Below are 27,879 nucleotides of genomic sequence, written 5' to 3'. Positions count from 1 at the left end.
CTGCAGCCGGGAGTGGGACCACTGGCCTTGGAGCTGGCGTGGCAGCACAGTGAGGAGGGCAAGCAGTGTTGCCATGGCTGTGGGAGGCTAATGCCGTTGTAGCTGCGAGTGTATTGTGCTGGGGCACAGAAAAGTGCCGTGTTTTCCCTCCTCCATGTGGGTGATTGTGGGTTATTGGTGGGAGCTGGTCTGGGCTGACCCTTGCTTCCCAGGCAGCAATGAGTGGGAATTACAGAGCTCTGTACTGCCCTTGTGTACGTGGAGCTTGGGAGCTCGGCATTTTCCCATATGCTCCATGCACATGCTGTATGGATTTAAAACCCCTTGGGGACTGGCATGCATTTGGAGGCTGTTGCTTGCCAAAAAACCTCTCTCTCCTTAAAATTCAAAGTTATATAAGGAACCTTGTGAAGCGGAAGAATCCTGTGACTGGATCAGGCTGTCTCCCCGTCGGTCATGCCTGCCTTGCCACTCTACCCTCCTGCACCCAGGTTCGCTGCCACCCTTGCAGATTTGGCTGAAGCCCCTTCCTGGGAGGGGATGAGGATTTTGTTGGTGCTGTGTGACCATGCGAGGCTGTTGCCTTGTGTGGGACCTCTGGGAGGCCCATGTGCCCCCCCAGGCCAGATAGCTGTGGCCAGGGTCTATTGTTCTGCTCAGCAGGTGAGGGTGACATGGTGAGGATGGTCGATGTGGGGATGAATGCTGTTGATCTGGTCCTGGTCCTGCTCCCCCGCCTGCATCTCAGCTTTCACAGGGGCAATCCCTCTGGCTTTGCCTTTCCCATCCTCAGGACTGTCTGTGCTGGAGGTCCCTTCCATCATGGCCCTGAGAACTGAGAGGGGCCGATGCAGCCCTGTTTCTGCCTCTTCCTGGGCTGAGCTTGCAAAAGCTTCTTCCAGACCCACGGGCTCGTGCTGAACTGAGGAGGCAGCTGGCTGAGTCAGGCGCCTTGTATGGGGCAAGGCAGCATGGAAAAAATGTGGGGATTTCCCAAAGACGTTCCTGCAGGAGGTGGAACAGGGCTGGCAGGTGGGTAGAGTGTTTGTTGTGTGAAGCGAGGCTCTTTTAGGAGCCCCGACTCGTTTGCCTTGGCACGGCCTTGGCTGGGAAGTGTTTTGTCTCCAGGGGGAGGCTGGGGCGCAGGATTCAGCCCCAGCTGCCTTGCTGCCAAGCTGTTTTCTTTTTGGAGCTAGCACCGGGATGAGGAGGAGAGGGATGTGTGTGTGCTGGGGAGCTTGTGCTGGCATCCCACGTGTCTGAGATAGCAGCAGCGGGGATGGAGGGGGAGCAGGGATGCTGCGCTGGCTCCCGCTGGGTTTGTAAGATGCAGAGGACAGAGAGCCTTGGTCTTGACCTGCAAAGCTTTTTCAGATGTAGAGAGGGCCTGCATGCAGACCCTCTGTCCCGAGTGCCTTACATCAGTGCATAGGGAATGTTAGGGAAGCATTAATTCATGCCTTCCTTCATCTTGTGAGGTGCGATGGCTGGGACGGGGGGGCAAGGGATGGGGCTGTCGAAGGGGCCGTAGCTGTGGGGTGAATGTGGGCGATGGCTGATGGCCGTGTGGGAGGTCCAACATATTGAGGCATTGAGGCATTGGCAAAAAGCTCATCTCTCCTCTGCTTTCTTTTGACAGCCGCTGCAGATCGACGATAATTTCTGTGGCCAGGATTTTAACCAACCATTGGGCGGGACCGTCACCATCGAGGGGACCCCACTCTTTGTGGATAAGGAGGATGGGATGACCTCGGTGGCTGCCTACGACTACAGGGGACAAACCGTTGTCTTTGCAGGCACACGAAGCGGGAAGATCAAAAAGGTAGGAAAGTCCTTAGTGATGATGATGGGGAGGGATGACTGCTGTGCCTCCGTGAGTGACTTGATATATTGGGGGTAATTTGCAAAGGGCCAGTGAGGCGCATTTTCCCATTGCTTCTCTCTGTCAACCAAATTTACAAAACCTCTGCCGTTTGGAAGGGATATAACACAGGGAAGTTGAGTCCTTGCCACTGGTGGATCACAGCCCATCTTGTTATGTCTCAGGGCACATGGGTTTGCTCTTTAGCTGCCACAAGGGGGGCTCTGTCTGTCCAGATCCATATGGCCTGGGCAGGGTGGGCAGAGGTAGGTGCTGATGGCTCCAGCCCGGTGATGGGGAGACTTCACTTCCCGTACCCCGCCATGGCACAAAAGGCTGATTGTTGGTGGCAATTAGCAAATAGCTCTGTGCGTGCCTTTCTCTGCCTGCATCTCCACAGGGCACGGATTTCCTGTTATCATAACATCATGCCTATAATTATAGCTGTACATGCCCTGTATAAACAGAGCTTCCATTAACACATCCCCAGCCAGGGAAACGCTGTGTGAAGGTCCTTGTAGGGTCCCTGCTATGGACCAGAGCTTGGCTGTGGGGTCTGACCTGTGGCTTGCTAGATGCTAGATGCTCCACACCCCATCTTGGGCACAGCATCCTGCCTTTTTGCTACGTCTCCTTATCTGTGATGGTCAGAGTGCCCTGGAAACAGCAGGGTAGCTCCCCTGGCAGGAATCCAGAGCAGGGTGCCATTGTGGGTGATAGTCCCTGTATGTCCTGCTCCCCCTGCCCGTGCTTCCCGTGGACTCTTGACCGACTCACCAGTGCCCCTGCCCATTAGCAGCATTTTTAGGTACATGGGCAGCATGTGTTGGAGTGAGAGGTAGGATGGAGGGGTCCTCTCCAGCCCCACATCTGCTTGGCTTTCTGTGGTCCTCGGGGGGGGTGCACAGTGGTAGCAGGGCTGAGCAGGGCTGCGGGGAGCTGATGGAGGCAGCTCATCCTCCCTTCCGGATCGATGAGGGATCTAAAGGGACTGGTGTCATGTTGCTGCCAGCTTCTCCTGCCTCTGGGCTCCAGATGGGGGTTTTAGGTGGGGATGGGAAGGAAGGAGCATGTGGGAGGAGAGTTCGAAAAGCCATGACAACAGTGTTACACCTCTAATTCCTCACTTATCTAGAGGGGCTGGTGGTTGGTTTTTAGATGGCAGATTTGATTTTTTCCTCTTCCTTCTTTACTCAGTTTTTCTCTAGTCTTTGCGCCTTCAGAGCCATTTGCCAGGGGTGGTCTAGTTCAGGTGCCTGACTAGTGTATGGGCTGCATGCTACAGCCATGACTGCAGCCAGAACTTGAAGCCCAGGTGTGGTTTGAGTGTCCTCCTTTCCTGCAGGGCTTTCCCAAGACCTCTTTTTCATAGTTTTAAACTTGATGCCCCAAATAGCTGGTCTCACTCTCTGGCCCTGCAGGGCAAGAGGACATGGAGCAGCTCCATGGAGAATGAAGAGATGGGTCTCAGCCCTATCTGAGCACAGGGTTGCTGAGCAGGTTTTGTAGGCTTATCCTACCTGGAGCCCTCAAATCCCCTGGGGTTGCAGAGCTCTCCAGTGGCAGCATGGGAGCACTTTGCAGGCTTCGAGCCCTGCGCCGTGAGGGCTCCTCCTCGTCCCTGCAATGACCTTGAGGTGGGCAGCCCAGCCCTCCTGCGGCAGGGGCTGCCTGGCTGCCTGGCAAAGCGCTGCCTCAGCAGCTACCTGATCCTGCCGCCTGGCTGCCGGGGCCAGAGGGAGGGAAGGGCGGGAGGGGGCTGCTGACCTGCCTTTGAGTGGCACCAGTGTGTCCTCAGCTGGGGGATGCGATGCCTGGCAGGGCAAAGTGTAGCCAACGTGGCTCCTCCAGGCAGAGGGTGCAGGGAGAGGGGCTGCATCGTTCAGCAGCGGTCACAATCCCTCTGCTTTTAAGCTGTTAGTGTTTCCCACCTTCCCCTTGGCAAGAACCCACATTAGGCTTGATGCAGCCTGGTGCCTTCTCTGCCCTCCTGCTGGCCCCCCTGCCCTTGCCAGAACCCCTGGCATCTCCTCTGGGAGAGGAAGGGCTGTGCCGACAGCTGGGTGCCCCCTCCCCCGTCCCCAGGAGCCCTGTAATAGATGCTGCTCTGCTGAGGGGCACCAATCTCGCCATCTGGGCTGGGGTAAGGTCAGGGCAGAGTCACTGCCGTGTCTGGATTTTCCTTGGATGGCAGCTCTCATGCCCAGCATTTGTCCAGGCTGTTGTGTGCAGACAGAGCCTCCTTTTGTCCCCCCAAAAAGCCACACGAGCCTCTGGCTGCCCTGCAGCCTCTCCCCAGCCCTGCCACCAACAGTTGCTGCTGAGAAGGCAGGGTGCTGGGCAGCACCTGCTGCCACCACAGCTGCAGGGAGTCCCCAGTTTCGGGGGGTGGGAGGATCTTGCAAGCAATGTCAGATTTGCAAAACTCTGTGCTGGACAGGAACTGTGGGCTGGGCTGGGGAGGCACTGGGGGGATGGAGATCCTGATCCCTGGGATACTGAATGAGTTGCGGCAGCAGAGCCCATGGCAGCCGGCTCTCAGCTTGTCCCTGCAGCATTGCCAGGCAGGCAGTTATCTTTGGCTGATCCCGAGTTATGTGGAGAGGCCAGGCTTGGAAAGCTCTTGGTCCCGCGTGCTTGCTGTCCTCGGTGCCAGCAGTCATGGGACTGGGGCGCCCGGGGAATTCCTGCCATGCCCAGGTGAGCAATGTGGGGATGGCTTCCCATGCTGCTGGGGCTGGCAGTGAGCCACTTCCTCTCTACTCTTGAGCTGGCACAGTAGGGACCTGGCCTTGCACCCTGTAGTCTGAGGGTGCTGTGGATAGGGAAGTGACATGGGGACGTGAGCCGTGGGGACGTGAGCCATGAGCATGCTGCAGCGGGAATGTCCAGGGGATGTTTGTGCAAGGGAAATGAGACTTGCTTCCTAATGCTCTGGTTTTTCCTGGAAACCACCTGTCCTCACTTGGCAATCTTTATATTGGACAGTTATCATTTTCCCAGGTTGTCTTTCGTATTTTCTGGGTGGGCACAAAGCTGTGTGTTATTGCAATGGGAGTGCTCAGTTATGTGCTGGAGAGGCACATTTGACGCTGCACCTGTGTCACCTCTTGACCTGTGTGTGCCAAGGACTTGATTTTGGCTGTGCTTGAAGTGTTGTATGGAGAGAGGGAAGGAGAATGATACTGGATGGGGTGTGCTGGTACTGCAACCTCCTCCCAGTAACTGCACCGTGCTTGGCTGGTGGCTGGAAGCTGAGGCGGTGGGATATTCTGGGAGGTGCAGTGCAGACCCTGCTGCCTTCCTTTGCTGCCATCTGCTCCTCGTTATGCAAACATGGCATTGCCTTGGGGCTTTGCGGAGCTCAATGTAGCCCTTGTGGGTTGACCCAGTTTTGGGTGCTGCTTGGTTATTTTTGGGGGGTGAGCTGAGCTTCTCTCAACACAGCTGGTGGCTCCCTGCCCACAGCCGTCCCTGGCTGCTTATGGGGCAGGGAGGCTGAGAGCTGTCCCTTCTGCCACAGCCCCACAGGAGATTCCCAGCACCACTGAATATCCAGGTGTTGGAGATTGCTAAGGCAGGCATGGTTGTGGGATAATGCAGCCAATTCATCCCGGCAGGATAGCATTGGACTACACATCCCTCGCAGTCAGCCAAGCTCTCATTTTTTGAGGATTATCTGGCTGCTCAGTCACCACTGCAATCCCTGTAGCTCCCTGCCCTGTCCTGAAACTGGCTGGCCTTGGGCATGAATGTATCAGAACGTGTCTCTGCCGGGAATCTGCTCCCCTCCAGGCCTCGTGCTTGCCACGGCTTGTTTATTCTTTCCCACAGAAAGCACAGCTGAACTGGCCCTATGTCTGCCTGATTTGGTTTCTCCACTTAAATAATTAGAATAATAAACTCTTCACACTAAGTGGGTTATCCCCATCCCTGCACGACAGGTCATGGTGCTCCTCTCCTGTCCTGGGGAGGGTGGAAGGGCTCCCCTGCAGCCTCCTGTCTTGCCGAGGGCAGGGACATGGAGGTGCTTTGGGAGAGCAGATTTGGCAGCCCATGGAGGCACCCCCTTTGAGTTCTCTTAAAGCTTTGGATGAGGAGGCTTTGGTGTGTTCACAACCCTTGGTGTGTCTGGGCAGAAAATAGGTGCTGTGAAGAGGGGGCTCTTTGGAGGATTTCCCTGTTGCCTGCTGTCTCCCTTCCGATCGCAAAAGCCCCCATGTGTTGGCCTCTAGGGTATGATGCATGACCTGATCGTGGTCCATGTGAGCTGGGAGGAGAAGCTGTCAGGCTCCCTGCCCACTCTGCTGGTCCCAGTCCCCACGGATCCTTTCGCGTCACCCTCTGCTTAGTGCTCAGGGTAAGCGGCTCCGGCTGAAAAGGGGCCCTTTGTGTCTCGGCGCGTGAAATCCGGCTCCCAGAGCGCGCGGGAGGGCTCGGCCCCCCTCGTGACCCTGCTGCTGGCTACCCTGCTTACTGCCTGTGCCTTGGATGGCTTTTATTTTTTTGTCGGGGGTGGGAGACAGGACATATTCGGGGCATGAAGCCTGCCCTGGCCCTGATGGTGTCAGCCAGTGACTCTTGAGGACTCCCTGAGCATCGACCCCTGCGCAGCCCCTGAAATTCTCTCCTGCCTGTGTTGCTGCCTCTTCCCAGCTGGCTGCCCAGCACAAGGGCCTTTTGTTCCTCCTGCCTCTTCCCTCTGCCCTCTCCCCCTCCCTCCCCATCCCATCCTCTGGAGACCCCTCGTCCCCTCCCCATGTGCGTGCAGCCCCCATGGGCGCCTGTGCCCAGCCCCGGGAGGGAGATACGCTCCTCGGAGCATGCGGCCGCGCCTCTCCCCAATCAATGGCAATAATTTTATTGGCATGACAAGGTAGCCGACGGTTGCCAAAGTGAATCCATCAAATACCTCTTGGCGGATCCCCGCCCCCTCGAGAGCTCTCGCTGGAGTCGTTAAGCTGTTTTAATCAAGGTGGAGGCTGGAGAGCTGGCATGTTAAGTGGATGGGGTGATGGGGAGGGGGCGGCAGAGCCTTCCCGGTTCCCCGCTCGTGGCAGGGAGCACTCGGCATCGCCCCATTCCTGCTCAGCAGGAAGGGGCCCTGCTCGCTAGCCTCGGGCTTTGTTGCGCCGCCCGGCTCTGAACAGGATGTCTCATTGTTGGAGGAAACAATTAGAAATTCATCGTGAACCGTTGGCCTCTGGGATCTGCCAGGGTGGTGAGGCCATGGCTGCAGGCAGCTGCCAGATTCGTCCTCGAGTGACTCCCGGAGGGGAATGCCACTGGGGTTCCTGCTCCTGCCTTGTGCAGGATGGATGGAGATGAATATTTCCAGGCTCTTGTCCCTCCAAGGGATGCTCAAGGGTGCACACACAGCCTTGGGGAAGCAGAGGAAGTGTTAGGAGGCTCCCTCCCCACCAAACCCTGCTCCCTCCACCCTCTATGCCCCCAGGCCATAACCCTCTTTTTTTTTTCCCCCTCCCCATCTGCTCTGCTCTCCGCACAAAGCCGGCAGGTGAGCGAGGAGGCCTGGGAGCCTGGCGCCCGGCCAGCCGGGAAGGCAGCAGGAGCCAGCCCTGCTCCAACCTTCCCTGCCGAAAGCGCTGACGGTGCACGTCTCGCCTCTCCCTGGCGCCGGGCGCCCGCAGGCAGCGTGCCGCCTCACCCCATCCATCAGCCCGCCCCGGCTCCCGCCGAGCAGCTGGCACTAAGGTGGTGTTGCTGCTGGACTTTGCCGGTGTCAGGCAAGGTGACTTTTGGGGAGCAGTATGTTGTGAAGGCTGGAGGAGGCTCGAGGATGAAGGTGGATCCCAAAGACCCCTTGTCTTCAAAACGGCTACCAGGTGTAAACCTGGCTTCTGTAATTGTCCCCGAAACGGGTTTGAGGGCAAAGCGCCTCTCGGCAGCCCCTCAAGACAGCTCAGTGCTGCCCTGCAGGGTGTGCTCAGGAGCTGGCGGGTCTGTGCCAGCCAAACACGGCAGCATCACCTTCATAGCTGGTCCCTGCAGACCATCCTATGCCCTGGCAGGGGCTGCTGCCCTGGAAGTAATGTGGAAATAGGGCTGGGAAAGGAAAAAGCCTGCGGGTTTCTGGCTGTGTGCCTTGTTGGTCCTGCCCCTGTTACTGTAGGGCTGTGTAAGGCATTGGTGGCTATGGCGTGGCAGTAGTGGGAGAGCAGGGTGGATGAGTGATGCTTAGGAGTCATTAGTGAGGATGCTGTGCCCCTGTAAACGTCTGGGTGAGAGTCATTGGGGGCTGGCGTTAGGAAAAGGGGTGTGTGGGCTTGCTGGGGGCGTGCAGTGCCAGCAGTGAGCACTGGGTTTTCCCTCTCGGCTGGTGGGGTTGGTTTGGTTGGTGAAGCGTGAAGCTGCTGAGCATTTTCTTCTGCATCTTTCTGCTGCTGAATGCAGGGCTGTGGCCCCTGCCTGTGACCTCTATTCTGCTGGGAAGAGCAGGAGCACGACTTTTGCTTTGGACTGTGCCTCCTGCTGGGGACCTCTGTGGTGGCCCCTTGGGGATAGGGAAAAGGCACCCCATTGAGATGGAAATGAGTTGGGAGGGCCCAACTCTGTTGGATCCCTCCTGTTGGAGCCATTGTGTCTATTCACTGACACAAACATTGACTAATTTTGGCTTTTCAGGTGGGAGAATGGCCCCTACTTCCCACCAAAGGCAACCAAGAAGGAGGATCAGGAAGGCAGCGGTTTGGGAGGCAGGGACTGTTGGTATGCCTGGTGGGAAGGGGCAGTGCTGGTGTCCTGCTTCGCCTTTGTGCAACCCCATTAACCCAGATTTAATGGTGCCTGAGGAATTTGCCCTCAGCCCCTGGAGGAGGGAAGATGTGTGCTTAGCAGGGGCTCAGTTACCTTCAGTATTGTCTGAGTCTCTGCATGTTCCAGCACTGCCTCGGGTAGAGACGTGACTGTGGGGAAGGTCAGACATCCCCATGGGCTGGCCTGCCTGATTTCCCCCCCTGGACTGGGAGGAAAATCCATCATAAATCAAGAGTGAGGTGGAGGTGTGGTACGGCACTTGGGGATGCAGGATGTGGACTCCAGCTGCCCCTTAGTGGCTGCTGGAGCCTGTCATCAATCTCTGAGACTTTGATACACGGAGAGGTCGTTTGTCTCCAGGTCCAGGCGGGGATGGTGCTCAGCCCCAGATTGCTCAGAAGAGCTGCTGTTTGGCCTCCGTTATCCCCTGCCCTTGTTAATTATGGGCTTTTCTGAAGTGGAGCAGGAGAATGGATGCTAATGCCAGGCTGGTACTGATGGGAAAGGCAGAAGGAAGGTGCCCTGTGGGGTCGGCGTTGTGGGGTGAAATAGGAGTGGAGGAGCTGGGCTGTGTGCTAGGTGGTGGTGAGGATGCAGACCCCTGGGATCACATCCCTGTTTCTCCCTGGATGCTTTCCCTGGGTGACCTGTGCTATACTAGAGTTGATCCTGGCACCTCCTTGCTCTTTGTGTACCCATGGACCAGCTGCCAGTACGAAACCTCCCTGTGGCAGTGAGAGCAATTGTCTACATGGGAAGCAAGTGGGAAAGTTTTATTTAATGGATGCTTAGTTCTTTTAATGCCATTTAGCAGCTGGAGAGAAGGAAGAGAGCCAGTGCTGTGTGACAAGCCGGCTCTCTGCAGACTAAGAATGATCTGAAGTAGTGGGGAGCATCCCTACAGTCTGGCAGAGAAAGGCAGGATGATGTGATAGTGCTTTAATTTGTCCACACTTTGTGCTCTTGAGGGCAGCATTGGTCGGTTGCTCTGTGCCGGGACAGATCTGGCGTGGCCAGGGTGCTCAGTGCAGGGATGCAAGGAGGAGTTGTGATGGTAGAGCAGGTGCTGGGGGAAGCATCTCCCTCCCTCCATAATCCCCATATGGGCAAAGGAAACAATGCTGGGCTGAAAAAAGCCAGTGTGGGTTTTATTAGCTACAACCCTAATGATGTATTTTGGATTGCTCTCCTGCGTGGATAAAAATTACCAGACCTTGAACAAAGGGGAAATAAAAAAGTCTCTCTGACCTTGAAGCTGTTCGTTCACTTGTCTTCATTTCATTCCCCTCGGCTGGGGATGCGGGTCAGTTTTGGGTGCTATTTATAGTCCGCTTCGCTTGGCGGTTTTCTTTACAAAGCGAAAGGTTGTCACCTTTGTTTCTGATACTGCAGAGAGGAGCTGCTCTAGGGAAAAGGCAGTATAAATGAGAAATTTCTCAGAGTGTTCCTGTATGCGGCAAAGCTTTGTAATCTTGAAAGATCAAAAAGCCCTGGACTGCCACCCCGAGCTACTTGTGCGGCGGAAACCAGGGTGTGTGGTGCTTGTAGGGGTATGGGATGATACTTTGCTGTGCTGACCAGTGGCTGCTGGGGCTGGTTGGCGCCTATATTTGCTCCAAAACAGCAATGCTTTCCATTTCCAAACAGCTTGGCTCACTTCTCCGCATCTGGCATGGTTGGCTTTCGTTGAAACAACGCTTTAACTTAATTTTTCCCTTCTCCCACCCCCATGAAGGAAGCCATGGCTGTGTTTCCTATCTTCACTGGAGCCACATGTCCACAGAAGCCCCACTGCTGAAGTGGCATTCCCTGCCTGCGCCTGCATCTCCTGCTCCAGCCCCTTCCCTGACAGACAGAACTCGTTGAAACAACAAATGTTGCCATAATTTAATTTTCAGGCAAACAATAGTCCGGGGACAATGTTAAATTCATGAAACTGGCTTAATGCGATGACATTTAATGAAGCAATTTGTGCGCTAGCGTGGCTGTGTGCAGCTCTGGAGTAGTGGGGATGCCACTCCACCCTGCCGGGCAGTCCCTCTTTGAGAACGAGACTGGGAAAGGTTGATGCTCCAGGGTAAAGGAGGGGGCTTGTCCTGCTGCCCCTCCAGGCTGTGTGTGCTCTTGGAGTGCAGTTTTCCCATGCTGCTCCCTGATGCTGCTGCAGTGTGGGCTGAGAGCTGCTGGGTGCCAGCTCCATGGTTTGGCCCAAATGAGAATTGGGTTAATGAGAATGTTTTGGCGCAGGAGGGGCTGCTCGCCCTCTGCAGCCTCTGCTTTCCCTGGACCTTTCCTCCTTTTGCCTGGAGCACTGGGAAGGTCCTTTTGTCCCCCCAACCTCCTTAGTGGGCCAGACTGAAGCCTCAAATGCTGTAGCACCCTATCTCACGCTCAGGGCTGGCTCTTCCCTCCAGGTCCACCCTGGGTTACAGTATCCACTGACTGTTAAGTGGGGCTGTTCCTTCCAGAGCAAGAGTTAGGAATGATGTTGCACTGGGAAAGCACAGGCTTGCTTTGGGAGGGTTACAGTTCGTAGAACAGATGAGAAGAGGCAGTTTGGAGGGTGGAGGGCCTGGCTGCTTGCTCCAGGGGTGGATAGGATTTGTGCCATCCCACCAGCATCCCTTGGGCACCCTGGCACCAGTAATGTGTAGGCTTCTGCTGTGTCCCAGGAGAGGCTTCCCTGCCGTTTGTTTCCCCTCCTTGATTGACAGGGCCCTGTAGATCTTAATTATGTGCTGGCATCCGCTGAGCCAACCTGGTGCTGCTATAGCTGGAGGCTTAATGCTGGTAATACTGCTTGCTGGGCTGGCAGCTCCTGAGGTAAGGGGTTTCCTTACCTTTCTAGGGACAACATTTAGTCCTTGCTGGATACAATGGAGCTCTGGAGCTGTGTGAGTGGGAGCTGGGGTAGTGACAGGTGAAGGGATGATGTTAAAATGCACGTGTGATTTTGCTGTGGCTGTTCTGTGGTGGAGCTCAGGGAGGAGGGAGTTGGAGACACATGGATGCCATGTCCTTCAAGGACCCCTGGTCCTATTTCCCACCTTAAAGGAGACGGCATCCATGTCTCCAGCAGGGCTCTCCTCACCTGCAGAAGTCCTCCCTGTCCCTCTTGCATCTTCCCAATCCTCCCAGCAGCAACCCCTACCAAAACCTGAGCTCCACCAAACTCATGTCACTGGCGATGCTCTTCCCAACCAGGACTTAAAGCTAAATTTTTACTGAAAGATGCAGCAAAATCCTCTGAGGATGGATTTTGGGCTCAACAGAGGTGCTCGTAGGCAAGCTTGAGGTCTGTAGAGCAGTTTGCAGTCTTGAAAGCAGTTCTGCTGGTCTTGGAGGCTGGGTCAGCACCTGGCTGTTCCCTGTTTCCCCTGGCTTTCTGCTTTCCATTAACAGTGGTCAAAAATTAGTTGGTAGCTGCTGAACAAAATGCAACTCAAAAAATTCATGGAGGGAAAATATGATGCAGTTTTGATGTGCATGTGTTTCTCTCTCTCTCTCTCTCTGTATGTATTTATTTTCCTTTAAAAGTTTCCAGAAATAGGCCTATGTCTTGGCCAGGGTGACTGCATCTGTAATTAGCTATGGAAAGTGAGTGTCTTGGCGAGGCTGGCACGTATGTAACCACGCAGAAATGCTCAGCATCCCTGGTGAGGATGTCGGGATGCAGGACCTTGGAGTCATCTGTACTGGCAAGCTTTAGTGGCAGAGGGAGTGGAGGAGCCTCTGTCCTGCTGGATGGAGTTGGGCTTACCACTGCCACACTTGGTTTCCTGGGGTAGGGTGATGCATGTGATGGTTCATATGAGAAATAAGCAAAGTCCTTTAAAAAGACTCAAAAACCTGAAAACTGCACCTCGCCCGTGTGGACTGTGCCAGGTTATTCCCATCCTGCGCAATGGATGGCAACTTCCCAAATTGATTTCTTCGTTTGTTTCTCCAGGGTTTCTCCATGTTACTCTCCCTCTCTTTCTGGTATGTTTATGAGCCTCAAGGGATCTTGTTTTTACGCTCAACGTCTAAAATTAAAGACGTGTTTCTCTCTAGCAGGTGAGATGAACACTCTCTGTCTCAGCTGGGGGTTTCCTTCCTGCCTCCCCTTCTCCAGTCTGCCGGCGGGAAAGTGTGAGCCTGTGGCTGGAGCACATAACCTGGGAATGAGACTCCTGGGCTCTCCCAGGGGGATGAGTCAGCTTCAATGCAGGATGTGTGAGCTTTGGCTTCTTCCTCCAAGGGCTTGTTGTTTTAAAAGAGGGCAAAAATTGCTACCTTCAGCCTGGGAATGGAGGAGCAGGGAATGAGGGGGGGAAATGTGCTTGCTCAAGCTTCAAAGTGTGGTTGGCCTTGGTGACTAAGGGCACATATTAATCTGCTTCTTAATGTGGGATCCTTAAATCCCTTCTGGGATGGGAGCATCTCCACTCAACTCTGCTCTCCTTTCATTCCCCCCTTTCATGTGCTGTCGCACTTGTGTGAGCATCCTCACTGCTCTTCTCTGAAAGCCTTGGCTATAAACCCATCCCAAATCTCCAGGTTTATGATTTTTTGCCTGAGACTTGGCCCACTATGCATTTCTGAGTCGGTGCCAGAGGTGATACTGCATACCTGCAGACCTGGGGTGTTTTTGCAGCGTCTAGTGAGCTCCAAGTGTCACCCTCAGTGTCCCTGCCGTGGGTGGCAGCTCTCACTGGCCAAGGCTGTTGAGTCAAAACTGTTGTTTTTGACTCCCCTAACCTCCCTAATTCTGTTTGTGCTCCAAAGCAGGGAGAAAGAGAGAGCGAGCGAGCGTTTTTTAAATAGCTTGCGAGTTTCTGGTGTTGTTTTTCATCAGGAAAATGATAGTCGTATAGAAGCAATTAATTGGAGGAAAAGTTTATGGTAATAAATGTCAAGAATGTTTCAAAGATTGTTTGGATGAAATACATTTTTTTTTTTCAAACCTCCCAACAAAAACAAAAACCTTGCCCTATTTTGTACCTTGCCAGGGAAACAACTACAAAACTTCAATTTTCTTTCTTTTTCTTTTTTTTTTTTTTTTTTTGATGTGTGAGTGTGTAACGTTTAAGTGCTTTTTTCCCCTGTTCAGCCTGTGCTCCTTAAACAAAAGCATGTGTTTTCCTGGCGCGGCTCCCTCGAGGCAGCTCTTTTGGAGTGGAGGGCAGGGTCTGTGGAGGTGATGGCTGCACAAGTCCAGGCAAGTCCTGGTTTTTGGCAGGAGCTGGAGTTCTCTCTTTTTCCGGGGCGGGGGTGGACTGTGGTCAGTTCCCTTCTCCTGCCTGTGTCCCTTTCTCCTCTGTGCCTTCTGTGGGTGGTGATGCCTGCAGCCAAAAGGAGGAGCAAGCTCGAGGCATGCGTGGAATACTTTGATATCCTGGGGCAGAAGGTGATAAAGAAAAGAATTAAAGCTTCAGAGTGATGTTAGAGCCTTGGCTGCCTCTCCCCGAGCAGCCATCGCCTGCAGCTTTGTGGGCTGTTGGTAACCCTGCCGTGCCTCTTGCTCCCTAGAGCTTGGGGAGGTTGGCGTGAAAACAATGACATTTTATAGGGGAGATGATTTCCTAGTGGGGATGTCAGTTTCTGTGCATGGTCTGAAATGTCCCTGGGGTGCTGTGGCTGTGTGAATCTGCCAGGGAGCTCTCCTCACCCCAGAGCGGCCGAACCCTGCTGTGTGCTGCCTTCCCGCCGCAGCCATACCTTTGGCCCCAGCTGTGGGGCTCAGCACTGGTGTGTTTTTCATAAAGGCTCTTAATCACATACAGGATGTTTCTGTTTGTTCAAGCAATGAAATCACACAAACAACCCACCCCCAGTTTGGCTTTCGCAGAGCATCAGCTGCTCGACCCAAGTCCTCAGCAGAGCCGGAGCAATCCTCCCCTCTCCTCCTCCAGCTCTCGACCCAGCAGTGCAGCAAGAGCATGCCTTTCATGTTGTGGACATGCCCTGGAAAGCTGCCCAGCACTGGGGATGGGATTAGATTAGGGTTGGGAGCTGGGACTGACTCATTGCTGGGGCTTGTGCTTGGCCGAGCCAGTGACAGCGTCTCGCGGGAGCTGGGAGGCTGGGAGACCTCAAGCTGGGGCCAGCCCTGAACTCTGGAGGTTGGGTTGCAGGCAGGCTCCCTGCAAGCTGCAGTGCCCCCTCAGACCCTCTCCTAAGAGAAGCACAGTTGTTTTTTGGAGAGGTAGGAGATGGGTTGCAGGCGTCATCTTGCTCCTGGGCGCTGGGATTGTGTGTTTTTGCATTACCCCAAGCACTGAGTCCCAGATGGGGACATTGCAAACCTGCCACTTTCGCTTTGGGCTTTGTCCTTCGTGGTATTGAGCAGAAGGAGAACAGGAATGTGTCAGGATGGATTGAAATAAAAAAACCACCCTGACTTTTCTCACTCCTGTTGCGTGCATTGGTCCCATGGCTGCCGTTTCCATGGCAAAGCAGCGGGCCTGTAACCCAGCCCGCCCCGTGCTCCTCGTAGTTTGGAGGAGCAAAAATCCTCGGAGACGACAAGAATAATTTAACGAGCCATTAACAAGAGTGGGGGAAAACACCGGAGGAGCTGGATCAGGGTCGGGGTGGGGGCGCAGGGAGGCAGGGCTGGCTTTTGGCAGGGAGCAGGTCACGTTGGCAGCCTGCTCGCCTCGCCTTCGATGTGTTGTGAAGTTTTGGAGGTTGCTTGAAAAGTGTCTGGGGAGCGGTGGCGAGCCAAGCGGGCCCTGGGCCAGCTCGCAGCTAAACATGTTGTTGTGTAAAATTGCAGTCAATTAATTTAAGACCTGCCAATTTCAACTGCAAAGCGCTAGGAGGTTCTGTCAAGTTTTCAATGGGATAAAAAGGGGGAAGGGGGGGATTAGTTTTCAGCACTTGGAAGGGCAAATAGTGATCCTCTGCCCAAGCCTGCAAAGCACCTCCTCCTCTCTGCTTCTTTTGCTGGTGGTAAACTCAGCTGCCAGTGGTGTCAAAAGTCCTTCTGGCGTTTGGTGTCAAAAGTCCTTCTGGTGTGTGGTGTCAGGGATGAGATGGCTTAAGAATGACACCCAGAGCCTGATGAGGTGCTGATGACCATTTAAGGGCTTGGGGAGGCACTGGCTGTGGGGGGATGACCCACTCTCCCTTGCCTTTGTAATACTCTTCCATAGCCCTGTGGTGAGCATCCCCTTTCTGGCATCCCCAAGGTGGTCTTCCCCAAACTTATCCAGTCTTACAAGACTGCAGATCCTTGGCATGTTGGGCAGTGCACTGACTGTCTGAAATAGCGGGGGAGCTGGAAAATGCTCAGGGCAGACCCAAGAGATACCCTGTTGTCCCCTGCTTGCAGCCCTAGTGGTCAGAGCTGTCACTCATGATGAGTTGCATAGACCGGGACTCACCTGCCCTGGAGAGCTGACAGCCAAGTGGGACACAGTGCCTGAACCCCAAAAAGGCTTGTCCCTCCTTTTTATGGTGGCAGTGACGTGGTGCTGCTCTGCACAGAGCCCCTCTTGGCGCCCCTGGTAAGGGGACTCTGACTGGAAACTGGGCTGGTGTTTCGCTCTGGTTACGGCAACCTTCATTGGAAATGTGTTTCCTGGGTTCTGGAGAGCATGTGTTTGTATGTGCATCTGCAAGCTGTCTTTTTCTTGGCTTTTTTTTCCTTTCCTTTTCTTGTTATTTTTTTCTTGTTTTACAGCTTAGTGAAACTTCTGAGAAAGTGCAGCTCTGCTGTGAGTAAGAGTCATGAGACTGGTGGGGCGAGTCGGCTTCAGCTGTTCCCCTTGGGCTGCCGAGGGCTGAGCTCCTTCTTGGGGCTGCTTGAGCTGGACACTTGTGCCTCTCTGGCCATGCCTCGGCTTCTCCCTCTCCTTAACCCAGCTTGCTTTTCCATCTCTAAAAACACTGTAGCCTAGATTTACATGCGTGTGTGTGTGTGTGTGTGTCCGTGTCCTTTCTGTGGTCTCATCTCTGGGCTTTTGCTGTCACCTCTGCCATCACGGCTCTGTGTCCTCCGGACACCCTCTCCAACCACTGTTGCTTTCTATTTTGTCACCAAAGGGTGCAAATCTGCGTCTCCCAGATTCCTGGGGCTCTGAGTCAGCTGTGTATCCTGCCATGTCCAGGGGTTTGTGCTTATGTGTGCAAAGGCTTTGCTCAGCGCTCGTGTGTGTGTGTGTGATGGAGCTGCTGCATGTCCCTGCAGGGCTACAGACTGGCTGCTCCTTGTTGCTGGCAGGAGAAGGGATTTGGAGGCAGGTCCCTCTAGAGCCAGGCTCTGCCGCGTAGGCACTGCTGTCTGCGGACTTCCCCAGAATATATTAAGCGTAATTTCCTCCTGCTTTGCAGGAAGCTTGTTAATATTTCACTGGGGCATGGGGGCAGCCTGCAAAGCCCGCGCTTCAAAGGAGGGCAGCTTTCAGCAGCTCTGGGGTTAGCTTTTGGTGTTTCCAGCTCCTGCTATAACTCGTTCTGTGGTTTCGAAAATAGGTAAAAAAAAATAGCAACCACCCAGCAGTGGAAAAAGCCCAGGCAAAGCCCACCTTTGCATGTTCCTGCCTTGCTGAGCTGGGTTGTGGCTCTACTGTCTGCTCCACTCTACTCTTCCTGCACTGACATTTGGGGAAAAAACTGTAAATCGCTATAGTTAAGGGAAAAGGACTGTCTGGATGCTTTGTGAGCCTACTTGGGTTTGAAATGGCTGGAAGGGGCGCAGTGCAGCCTGGCTGTGCCTTACTGCTGACAGCATGGCACTTAGGCAGGGCTTGCAGGTGGGCTGAGAAGGGTTTCCCTTCCCAGAGAGGAGCTTTTTGGGAATGACTTTTGGGGAATTACTTTTGCCTGGTCCTGGACTCCACAAATCGGAGCAGGATTGGCCCTCCAGGAGCAATAACAGAAGAATTACTGCATTGCATGGGCGTCTTTATGTGTTTTTTAAACTGTGCCTCCTAATTATAAATAATGGCTGCGATATGAGATATGATTATGATGGATGGTGATTCTGTATTCCGTGTGCATTAGCAGCTTTAACCTTGCCGGGGTAATTATGTCTCATTTCAAATTCTGATACTATTTATTTGAGGTAGGGGACTGGGAATTTAATTTTTACTGCTTTGTCTTTTAGTATTATTATTATTTGAAAAGGATACCTTTGCAAAATTGTTTTTTAATCATTCCCTCCAGTTGGCAGCACCAGTTCATTAATATTTTCAGTGCCCATGTGGGGCTGTTTTGCAAATGTTTGTAAAGGTAGATGTTTTGGGGGAATGTGAAGCTGAGGGCTGATGTATAGGAGAGGAGCTTTTCCTTCAAGATGTTGGTGTGCACCCTGCTGGCTTCAGTCTTTGCAAGGCAGTTACCTTTGGCCTTTGGCACTGGATGCTGCTGCTGCTGCTGCCCCATGTGCCTCTGCCATCCTGGACTCCCTCCTTGCATGAGGTGTCTGGAGGTTCAGGAAGGGCTGAACCATTGTCTTGCCCACCCCTCTCACTGTCTTTGATGGCACATTTAATTAAAAACCACATCAACCCGAAGATTGTGCACGTGGTCCTTAATCAGTTTGAAGTCTCTGTGAGAATAAAGTAATTATACTACTCGTTTGGTTACAGTAATTAAAACTTTAATTAACGTCATTTCCCACCCCTTGGCCTCCCTTTACAGATACTCAGGCATGTGATGGGTGCCTGCCAGGGTTGCATTTCAGGATAAAGCTCCTTATCCAGGGACTGTGTGCCTGTCCCATCTCTGCTCCCAGCACTGGGCCAGTGACCCTTGCCCGGCATTCTCCAGGCTGCTCAGTGCCATGTGGGAGCAGCTCCTTGGGTACGGTGCTGGCAAGTCCTGGTGGGTAGCAGCTCCACTTGAGATCCCCTGGAAGCAGTGGGAATGGTGGGAAGGGTGGGAGGTGTTCCTTAAAGATCTTCTGAGAACTTGATTTTGAATGTGGCCTGTGGTTTGGTCTTAGCAAGACCTGGGCTTTCAGAGAGCAGCCCTGCATTCCCAGGAGTAATTCATTAAGGAGTTAGCTGGGATTTTAACTTTCCATTGCATGGACCTGCAAGAGCTGAGATCATAAGGATTTATTGCTGAGTGCTATCACACCTGGAAAGCTCAGGGTAAGGTCCAGCATCCCTGTGCCCTAGTTTATACCCCTGGGTGAGCCCTGCCATCAGTGATGGGCTCAGTGTTGGCCAGTGTGTCCCTGTGCTCCCTGACAACCTTCAGCAGGGATTGCTGCTTGCAGAAGGGATTGCTGCCTGCAGAAGCGGGGCAGGGAGTTCTGCATCGGTGCCAAAGGAAATCCATGCTGTGTAAAACCTGAGCTCTTAAATATCTTGAGCAGCATCCTTAGGGAAAGCAATCTCTGTATTTAAATCTTCTCAATCTCTCCTTCGAAATTGCTCCAGTGTGCAGACTGAAAAGCCTAATTTCCATCCTGGTTTTGAACAGAGAACCCACTGCAGAGAAGTGATTTTCTTCACTCTGAGTTCTGCATGGGAGGGAGTCACGGCCCCATAGCTTTCTGCTGGCTTTGTGGAGACATGGAGGAGGCTGTAGTGTAACCAGGGATGTGGCTTTCCAGGTTGGAAATGGTGTAGGAGGGTCAGGTTTAGGGTGTGGGAATGAACCCTTTAAAATATGAATGAAAGGTAAGAACAGGGAATTTAGCAAGCACATCAAGAGCTCAAGGCGGAGTGAGTGAGAGGGCCTAAGTCAATTGAAAGCAAAATATTTGCAGGCACTCTGGTGTGCTCAGTGCGAAGCCAAGCTCAGCTGGCTGTTATCGTAGGTGTCACTGGCCATGGAATGTTGGAGGATTTCTTCTCTAATCTTGAAAGTGCTTGTGTTTCGAGCAAGGACTGTTTCATGAGGAAAGGTGGAACTTGGAGTTTTGATCATGGCGTGTTGATAGTGGAGCTGTTGATCTAAAGAAGTAAAAAAAAAAAAGGAAAGGAAAGAAAGGTGTGACTAACTTTCTACCTTCTCCTGATGTCATGGGTTACATTCCTATGAAGTACATCGTGTGATGTATGATCTTGTCATTGAATCTGTAAGAAATTCTGGCTGCCCGGTCCCGCTGACTGTTGGGTGTTATTATTTAATGTCACTGTGCCCTGCATATTTAGACCCTGCTCATTTATTGCTTATCAGCTTCTCCTGGGCAGTCTGGTGTGATTTGACCATGGAGACAAAACGCTAGAAGAGCCCAGAGCTGCAGTAACAAGAGGCCTGATTGGTAGGAAGGGATTAAAGCTGGTGTCAAACAGGTGAAGCCGAATCCCCTTTGTGCAGTCAGTGTTGTCCTTCTCCCTGGGTGGAGGTGAACAGGCAGTGAATTTCATTCCTGTTACACCCCTCTTGCTGCAATATGTTGCTGCAGCAAATGGCTTTTGGTTCTCACGCTGTGGAAATAGTAGCTGGTGCACTTATGTGGCTGGAGCTGAACGAGTGGGGAGCTGCTGAGGTGGGGATGCAGAAGGCATTGGATTCTGATGGATGGGTAAATTCAGGCACAAGCCATGATGCCCTGCACAGGCAGCCGCCCTGAAACAGGGGCTTGACTGGTGCTGAATCTGAGTGTGGGGCTGCTGGGGGGGACACTGGGGTGGGAGGGGACCTGATCAGGGAGAGTACCCTGAAACAGTTTCCCCCTTGGGGTATGTCCCTCCACAGCCCTCCTCTGTGTTGGCTTTTCCTGCCACTGGCTCCTCTGTTTGCAAGACCGACAGCCCCTGCCTAGTCCTCAGGCAGCTCCTCTCTCACTGCTGTGTTGTTTAGGGACCAGGAAGGAAACAGCTATTTTCCTGGAGCCAAGAGGGGAGGAAGGATCCAGCTGATCTCCAGCTGTGCTGCAGCCCTGGGAGCTCACACTTCCTCCCTGCTGTGTCCCTGGTGACGCCCTGATACCTCCTCCCTGCCTTTTTCCCCTGTAACGGGAGGGTCCCTATCGCTGCTGGCAGGCAGCAAGGCTTTGAGCCCCTGGCCATGGCTCCATGTCTTCAGTAGCCAGAAGTGTGAGGGTGGTGGGACAAGCCTTTGGCATTCATGTCGGGGTTATTTTGGTCTGGTTGCATGGGCAAGAATCTTAGTGAGGCTCAGGAAAGAGGATTTATGCTGCCCTGTAGAGCTGAGCGACATCATTAAGAGGTAAATAAGTGATGCTTGGGATTTGCAGAAGAAATATCAACTTCCAAGCTGTGGAGAGGGTAGGGATGGCAGCTCTGGGTCTGCACTGCTTGCTGGGTGAGGTGATGGGCTATGTGTCAGGGGAACCAGTAGCCAAGGGTTCAGGCTGGTCCCTGTGGGACAGAAGGATGTGATCTCCTTGGTGGAATCAGTGCCTTGGCAGTGGAGAATATGGCTTTTGTCTGGAAAACTCAGTATTGAGTCCTTCAGGTGAGAGCTGCCTTCCCAGGGCCTTCTCTGGTTTAGATATTAACTCGCCCCAGGCTGGTCACGTGCAGTCTGAGTCCTGTGGGAACCAGGAGAGTGACACATTACCCTGGCTTCATTCATGCCATTCATGCCTGGGGCCTGCTGGGACACTTGGGATGCCTACAGTAATTAATGAACGAGGGAAAAAATAATCTGGTATTTCTGTGATGTGCTTTGCCCTTCATTGCTATCACCCAGGGCGTTATTTTTACATAAAGAGGAACGGTGGGATGCAGTGAGAAGATCCCCATTGCATTTTGCTCTGCTTTTTCTGCCCTTACGTTCTGTTTTGCAAGGCTAAAATTCCTTGCCTGTCCATTACAGGGCTCTCCTACCTCTACAGCTCTGTCCTTTCTTCTCAAGGCTTGAGAAAAACAGCAGGACCCTCTTGCCTGCATGTGTTCCTCTCCCCCAAGTGGGACATTTCTGTGGTGGGATGGGGTGCTGGGATTTCACTGGACATTTGTGCTGGAATGGGCACAGTCAGGTGCAGGCTCTGTGCTGCTGAAGGAGTAGTTTTGAGGGGCTCTGTTGCTCCCACCCCAAGGAACTGATGTCCTGGCAGTTCCTGTGCTGCTCCCAGGGACACCCTGGAACTCCAGTCGGTTCTCTTTAGCCTTGGAGGTAAAGTCCTTCCGTTGCATGCAGAGTGTGCAGCGTCAGTGGCTCTGTGCACGCTCTGTGCAGAGGTTAAGTTGCATCACTGTTGCTTGGCTGACAGTCAGCAAAGACCAAGGACTGCCACCCTGCCGGGCCATGGCATCACATGGAGGGGTCCCTGGGGTCCCCTGTCCTCTGCCTGCCCTCCTCTGTGCCACTCAGCAGCTGCCAGCACCTCCCGCCCGCTCCCCGCAGCCCCCGGGCAGCGGCTGCCCATTGATTTGCTTGTCGGGTCCCCCTCTGACCGCCTCAGCCCTGAGCGATGCTGATTGGGAAATAATTGCAATAATAATAGAGATATTTTGCTCCTGAGTGACTAGACGATATGAACTGGGCTCTGAGCCAAGAGGGTTTTGAAGGGCAAAGCTGAGAAATCAATGACTCGAGACTGCTGGAGCAGCCGTGGGGCTGGGGGCTGGGGGGATGGGACCTGGGGAGCTACTGGGGAGAGAAGTGGGGCAAATGCCTTAACCCATCCCACCTCATGTGGCTCCCAGGGAGTAGGGTGACTTTAATTCCTCCCACCACTTTGTTATATCCATCAGTTCCTTCTGCACCTGTGTTTGACTCCGTCAAAGGTGCTCCTCCTATGCAGTACCCTGGCACTCGCTCCCTCTTTCCAGCGGTTCAGTTTTGGTACAAAAGAATGGAAAGGATTTTTCTGACAGCATCTTAATTGCTGGAACAGGGTATTGGGCTGTACTTCCTGTCCTGCTGATGGAGCAATGGTAGCAGACCTGGTGAGGAGAGATTTTGGGAAGGTTTGTAGACGGTGGGTGAGGAGCTGGTCAGTCCTGTGCTGTGCCATGCCGTGCTGTGTGGGCTGGTACTGGTTTGGCTGGCTCTGCTGAGCCCACTTGGCTTAGGGGAGCATCACTCGTGTGGGTGGCTGAACAAGAGGAAAAGATGGAAATGAGTTTAAATGAAAGAAAAAGGTGGTTGAGGAGTTTTGGTGAAGGTGGTGCTGTTTTTGGGGGCCTGCTGAGCAGGGTTACCCCACTGCCTCCCTCTCTCTTCTTCTTTTCCTAAGGCAAACCCCACCACCTTCACCCAATTCCCACCCCACCTGCCTGGAAAGATGCAGTGAGTGCATCTGTCCTCAGCCCACGTGGCCAAGCTCAGGATACTGCCTGGGGATGGCACACCAGCTGTAATGTGTGCTTTGAGACCAACTGTCAACCAGTGTCACGTCTGCCAGGGTTGGCTGGTATTTGTTGCTGTTAAGAGCATTGATTTAAATTAAGTATCTCCTTGGTTTTTTGCTTTATTTTACCAAAATGATTAAAGTCCCAATATTCTCTGACTCAGGGCAATGTCGGGCCCAGGACAAAAGTCTTGCTTGTATTTGTCTTTACCAAGTGAACGGGTTTCACTGAATGCAATCAGGGCAGCTCACCTTGCTCATTGGCAGGTTAGTGATGAGGCAGGAGCATCCCAACCCTGTGTGAGGGGCCAGTGAAACCTTCTCCTGCTGGGAGAGGAGGTCAGGAGGACAGGACCTGGCTTTGCTGGGTTTGAGCAGCCAGCAGCTGCCTGCCTGTCTGGTAGGAGGCATGTGTCTGATCCTGGTACATTCCTGCACAGGCAGCTGGTGGGGTGGCAGAGAGAGTGGCCAGCCAGCCAGCTGGGGGGAACAGGGGTGCTGGCTGCCAGCCTGCCCTGCATAGCTGGGATATTTCCGTGGGGCCCGTCCTGTTGCCAGTTCCAGGAGAGAGTCCTTGCGAGATGCATCCCCAAAGCCCTGCCCATGGCCCTGCTACCAGCTGCCTGTACCCTTCCTCTGGGTGCCTGGCTCCTGCCCTGTGGCACAGAGCAGCTGTAGGGTGAGCCCTGGTAAAGCGTGGTGCAGGCAATCCCAGTGATGATTTCCTTGTTATCTGAGCAAAACCGGAGGTTAATCCTTATCCCCCTGGACACTGAAGTTTGGTAACAATACATTGGGAAGGAGCAGGAGCCACTGCCTTCTCCTGCCTGCTCTTGACCCCTGGCATACCAGTACCCTCCTCTCCAACAGTACCCAACTCCCTGTCCCCACCAGCTGTGCCCACAGGACAGATGATGCTATGGCCCCACAACTGCTCCTGGCCCTGCCTGTTGCTGCACCTTCCTCAGTGTGGGGGAAAAGAGGAGTGTGTGTCCCCCCAGAGCAGCTGACCCAGGAATTTCATTTAAACCCTTTGCCTTCTTTGGAAACTGGAGAGACGTGTGGGTGGCAGCTGCTGGTCCTGGGGGGATGGCTAGCAGGGGAAGGCACGTGGAGGGACAGCTGGTGTCCCTATCCCTACACTGCTTGGGGTGAGCCCAGGCTGTGTGCCAGGAGGGGTTGTGCAGGCTGACACTTTAGGGGAGTCACTTTCCCCACCAGCCCCACTGGCTGGACACAGGTGATACCTTTTCCAGCTGTAGGCTTGTCAGTGTGGTGCTGTGTGACACTTCGTGGCAGCTGTCACCTCTGCCCTGGGTCCTCTGTTGCCTCTTTGAGGTGGCCCCATGATTTGGGGGGTGAGGTCTGCCAGGACCTGCTCTTTTTCTGGTTACATTTGCCCTATGCCTTTTGGGTGGATGGTGCCAAAATCAAAGCAGAATGTTGGGGGCATTAGCATGGCCCCACTCTAATGGAGAGGGGCTGCACACTCACTGATTTGGGTGTGGGAGCCTGGGACTTCAGTGGTGCCTCAACCGTGAGCAGCAGTGGCATGGGGAGGGGAAGGTTTCAGTTCTGGGGCTGGACTCTGCCCTCCACCCATGTCAAAGCTTTTTCCTCCTCCCAACTCAGGGATGTGCTGTGGAGCTAGACAGAGGTGGGACAGGGACCTCGTTCCAGCATCGTCTCCTCGCAGCCTTGTCTTGTCCCTGCCTGCTCAATCCCTGTCCCCAGTGGACATCCCTGGGGCTGGGGAACTCTCTGCTTTCCCCAGTGCGTGTTGAGAGGGAAGAGGGGAGGCTTTGAAATGCACTCCCGTAAATAAGCCTTTCTTTCACGCTGCCCGTCGGCACCGTGCGAGCCCCGTGGAACTGGAAAGGGTCCCCGTGAAAAGGCTGCCGAGTGTGTTTCAGGCAGATAAGTCCCTGCCTTTGAAGTGTGGCAGGCGGGCAAAAGCGCCCTCCTCTTGTAGCTGCTGCCAGCCGCTGCGAATTAATCACAGCCCTGCACAGATAAGAGTACAAAGCCTGGCTGAGCACTTCTCCTGCCCAGAGGAGGGGTCTGCGGGGGACTGCCTGGGACTCAGGATGGGGGCTTGAGAGCCTGGAGGTGAGGAGATGTTACATGGGGGTGGGAGAGCCTGTGGCTGCGAGGCAGTGAAGAGCCCCCTCTTCCTGGTGGTGGGCTTAGGAGGTGTCCCCTGTGGTGAGATGGGGTCTCTTGAGGACCTTCTCTATGTGCCTCCAAACACGTGGTTTTGGTCCTGCAGGGAGCCAGTGGCCCACCCCAGCAACTCCCAGACCCCAGCCAGACGTCTGCTGGCACATGTGAAATCCAAAAGCAGCCTTGGCATGTCTGCAGCTGCCTTCCCTCTCTGACTGTGTGCTTTCTCCCTCTCCACCTGGTGTCCCTGGCCGAGGGTGAGCTGTAAAGCCCTGTCATCCACTGCCGTCCTCCTCTGGACCCGCTGCCAGTGCTGGGTGGCTGCCAGGTCATGGCTGCTGCCTGTCTTTCCAAAAATGGGCCCTGGGGAGATGTTCCTCTCTGCCTTGTGCCCGTTGCTGGTGGCCATAAGGATGTTGGGAGGTTTGCCCCATGGCAGTTTGGACAGTGGTTGTGGCAGTAGGGAGGTGCCTCCCTACCTGGACAAGCCTCAAGGGTGTCTTTCCCAGGGGAGAAGCATCCTGCAGTGGAAGGAGCTATTTTTTTAGCGAGGTGAGTGCTCTCTTCCTCCTAAACCCTGTATGGGATGGCAACTCCTTTCTCCAGCCCAGACAAGACCATGCCCAGAAACCTTCTCCATATCTCCTGGTAGAGGACTTTGCATCTGCCCAGCTGGGACGTGCTGTGCACAGTCACTCGTTACATCAGTCCCTGGGAGTTGGGGTGTTGCAGCCCATCCTTTCCCTCATCATTCCTTTGCCAGGGTTCTCAGCTTATGGGAGTCCAGGTCCTAAACCTTCCCTCTTCAGTTGTGCTGGGTACTCACCCTGTGGGGTGGGCTCCCTGCTTGGGCAAGGAAGGTGTGCACATGGGTTTCTGGCAGAGCAGCCCCTGGGCTTGCTTTGAGATGAATCACCCGAGCAGGGTGTTTATAATTTCATGCCTCTGGTCTTCTCAACGTACTTGCCAAGGCAGCAGCCCCACAAGTCGACCCTCACTCCTGCTCCTCTGCCTTGGTTCAGCCCTGGGATTCAGCTGCCCCCTGGGGCTCCTGCAGCTCCTGGCAGGAGGCAGTGCTGCCGAGCTGGTGCCTGAAGCCAGCCTGAGGCAGGCAGGAGCGAGGGCAGGAATCCTGAGCGAGAAATTAGTGTGAGTAATTATTAGTATTGGGTAATTATATCAGCGTCAGGATGAGGAGAAAGGTTAATATGTTTATTTATTTATTTATTTATGGTAAATGTCTTTTCCCCCGAGTGGGAAGGCAGGCAGGGTGGGCAGGAAGGAGTGTATTTCCGAGGGGGGCTGCTCTGATTAAATTGCATCCTCTCCCCCTTCCCCTGCCCCCAGCTACCCTGTGGCTGCAGGGAAGGGGAGGAAAGTGGTCCCTCACGGTGTCTGTAGGAGATGGGAGGCACCTTGTGCATCCCTTGTGCTGCTCTGCCATGTTATAATCCAAGCAGCCCATCCTCTTCCTGCCAGCCAGGATGGGTAAATTCATGTTGGGCTAATCCCGCTGAAAAGGCCCTGACACTTGGGTTCCCACCTCTTGTCTGCATGGCATGGGTACTGTGGGCAGTTAGGTCCTGCTTGGCGTGGGATAATGCTGGGGTCTATCTGCTGTAGATGGAGTGGCATTCCTCAGGAGCCAGGATTGGGACCAGCACCATTTAACATCTTTGTTGGTGACATGGACAGTGGGATTGAGTGCACCCTCAGCAAGTCTGTTGATGACCTCGAGCTGTGTGTCATGGTTGATATGCTGGAGGGAAGGAATGCCATCCAGAGGGACCTTGACAGGCCTGTGTGAGGGGGGCCTGTGTGAACCTCATGAAATTCAACAAGGCCCAAGTGCAAGGTCCTGCACCTGGGTCAGAGCAATCCCAAGCACAAACATAGGCTGGGCATAGAATGGATCTAGAGCAGCCCTGCAGAGAAGGGCTTGGGGGTGTTGGTTGACAAGATGTCAGTGTGCACTCGCAGCCCAGAAAGCCAACCATGTCCTGGGCTGCATCAAAAGCAGAGTGGCCAGCAGATCCAGGCAGGGGATTCTGCCCCTCTGCTTTTGTAAGAGACCCAACCTGCAGTGCTGTGTCCAGCTCTTGGGCCCCCAACATAAGAAGTGAGGGAGTGAGTGTTGGAGTGAGTCCAGAGGAGGCTGTGAAGATGCTCAGAGGGCTGGAGCACCTCTGCTATAGAGACAGGCTGAGAGAGTTGGGGTTTTTCACCCAGGAGAAGAGAAAGCTCTGGGGAGATCTTAGAGTACCTTCGCATCCCTAGAGGGGCTCCAAGAGAGCCAGAGAGGGACTTTTGACAAGGGCATGGAGTGATAGAACAAGGGGTGATGGCTTTAAACTGAAAGAGGGCAAATTTAGATTAGGTATTAGGAAGAAATCCTTCACTGTGGAAGCGGTGAGTCACTGGCACAGGTTGCTCAAGGGAGCTGTGGGGATGCCCCATCCCTGGGAATATTCAAGGCCAGGTTGGATGGGGCTTGGAGCAATCTGGTATAGTGGAATCAGGTAATTGGAACAGGGGGGTTGGAACTAGATGATCTTTAAGCTTCCTTCCACCCAAACTATTCTATGATTTCATCATGCTATGGAGGATCATCAGGATGTGTTTCCTGACCATGAGCTAACTCAGAATCTCCTTCTGTGCCCTGCACTTTGGCAAACCAGAAAACAACTTGATTACCAGGTCTTCCAAATTTCATTTTCCTGAATCCCAAACTCACCTACAGAGTATCCTTAGCAGGGGGAGAGGTGCTAGAGAGAAGGGTTCTTGTGTGTGCACGCCCCCCCCCCCCCCCGAGCATCCTGACATGTGTCAGGCTGGGCTTCAGCCCCATTTGACTACTGAGAGTATTTTT

General features: G+C 53.9%; 1 protein-coding gene across 1 annotated transcript in view; it reads left to right on the top strand.

The window, feature by feature from the left end:
* The window catches only part of PLXNA1 (plexin A1), a 119,586-nt gene that overhangs the window by 20,494 nt on the left and 71,213 nt on the right, over positions 1 to 27,879 (top strand). The window contains exon 3 of the mRNA XM_051788910.1: positions 1,640 to 1,822. Coding sequence (XP_051644870.1) covers positions 1,640 to 1,822 — 183 coding nt within the window. The remainder of the gene's footprint in view (positions 1 to 1,639; positions 1,823 to 27,879) is intronic.

This window comes from Manacus candei, unplaced genomic scaffold, assembly GCF_025592945.1.
Source record: "Manacus candei isolate 608988 ecotype Guabito, Panama unplaced genomic scaffold, ASM2559294v1 h1tg000025l, whole genome shotgun sequence".
In the NCBI taxonomy this organism is placed as follows: Eukaryota; Metazoa; Chordata; class Aves; order Passeriformes; family Pipridae; genus Manacus; species Manacus candei.
Note: the sequence above shows the minus strand (reverse complement) of the source record. Positions and strands in the feature narration are given on the sequence as shown.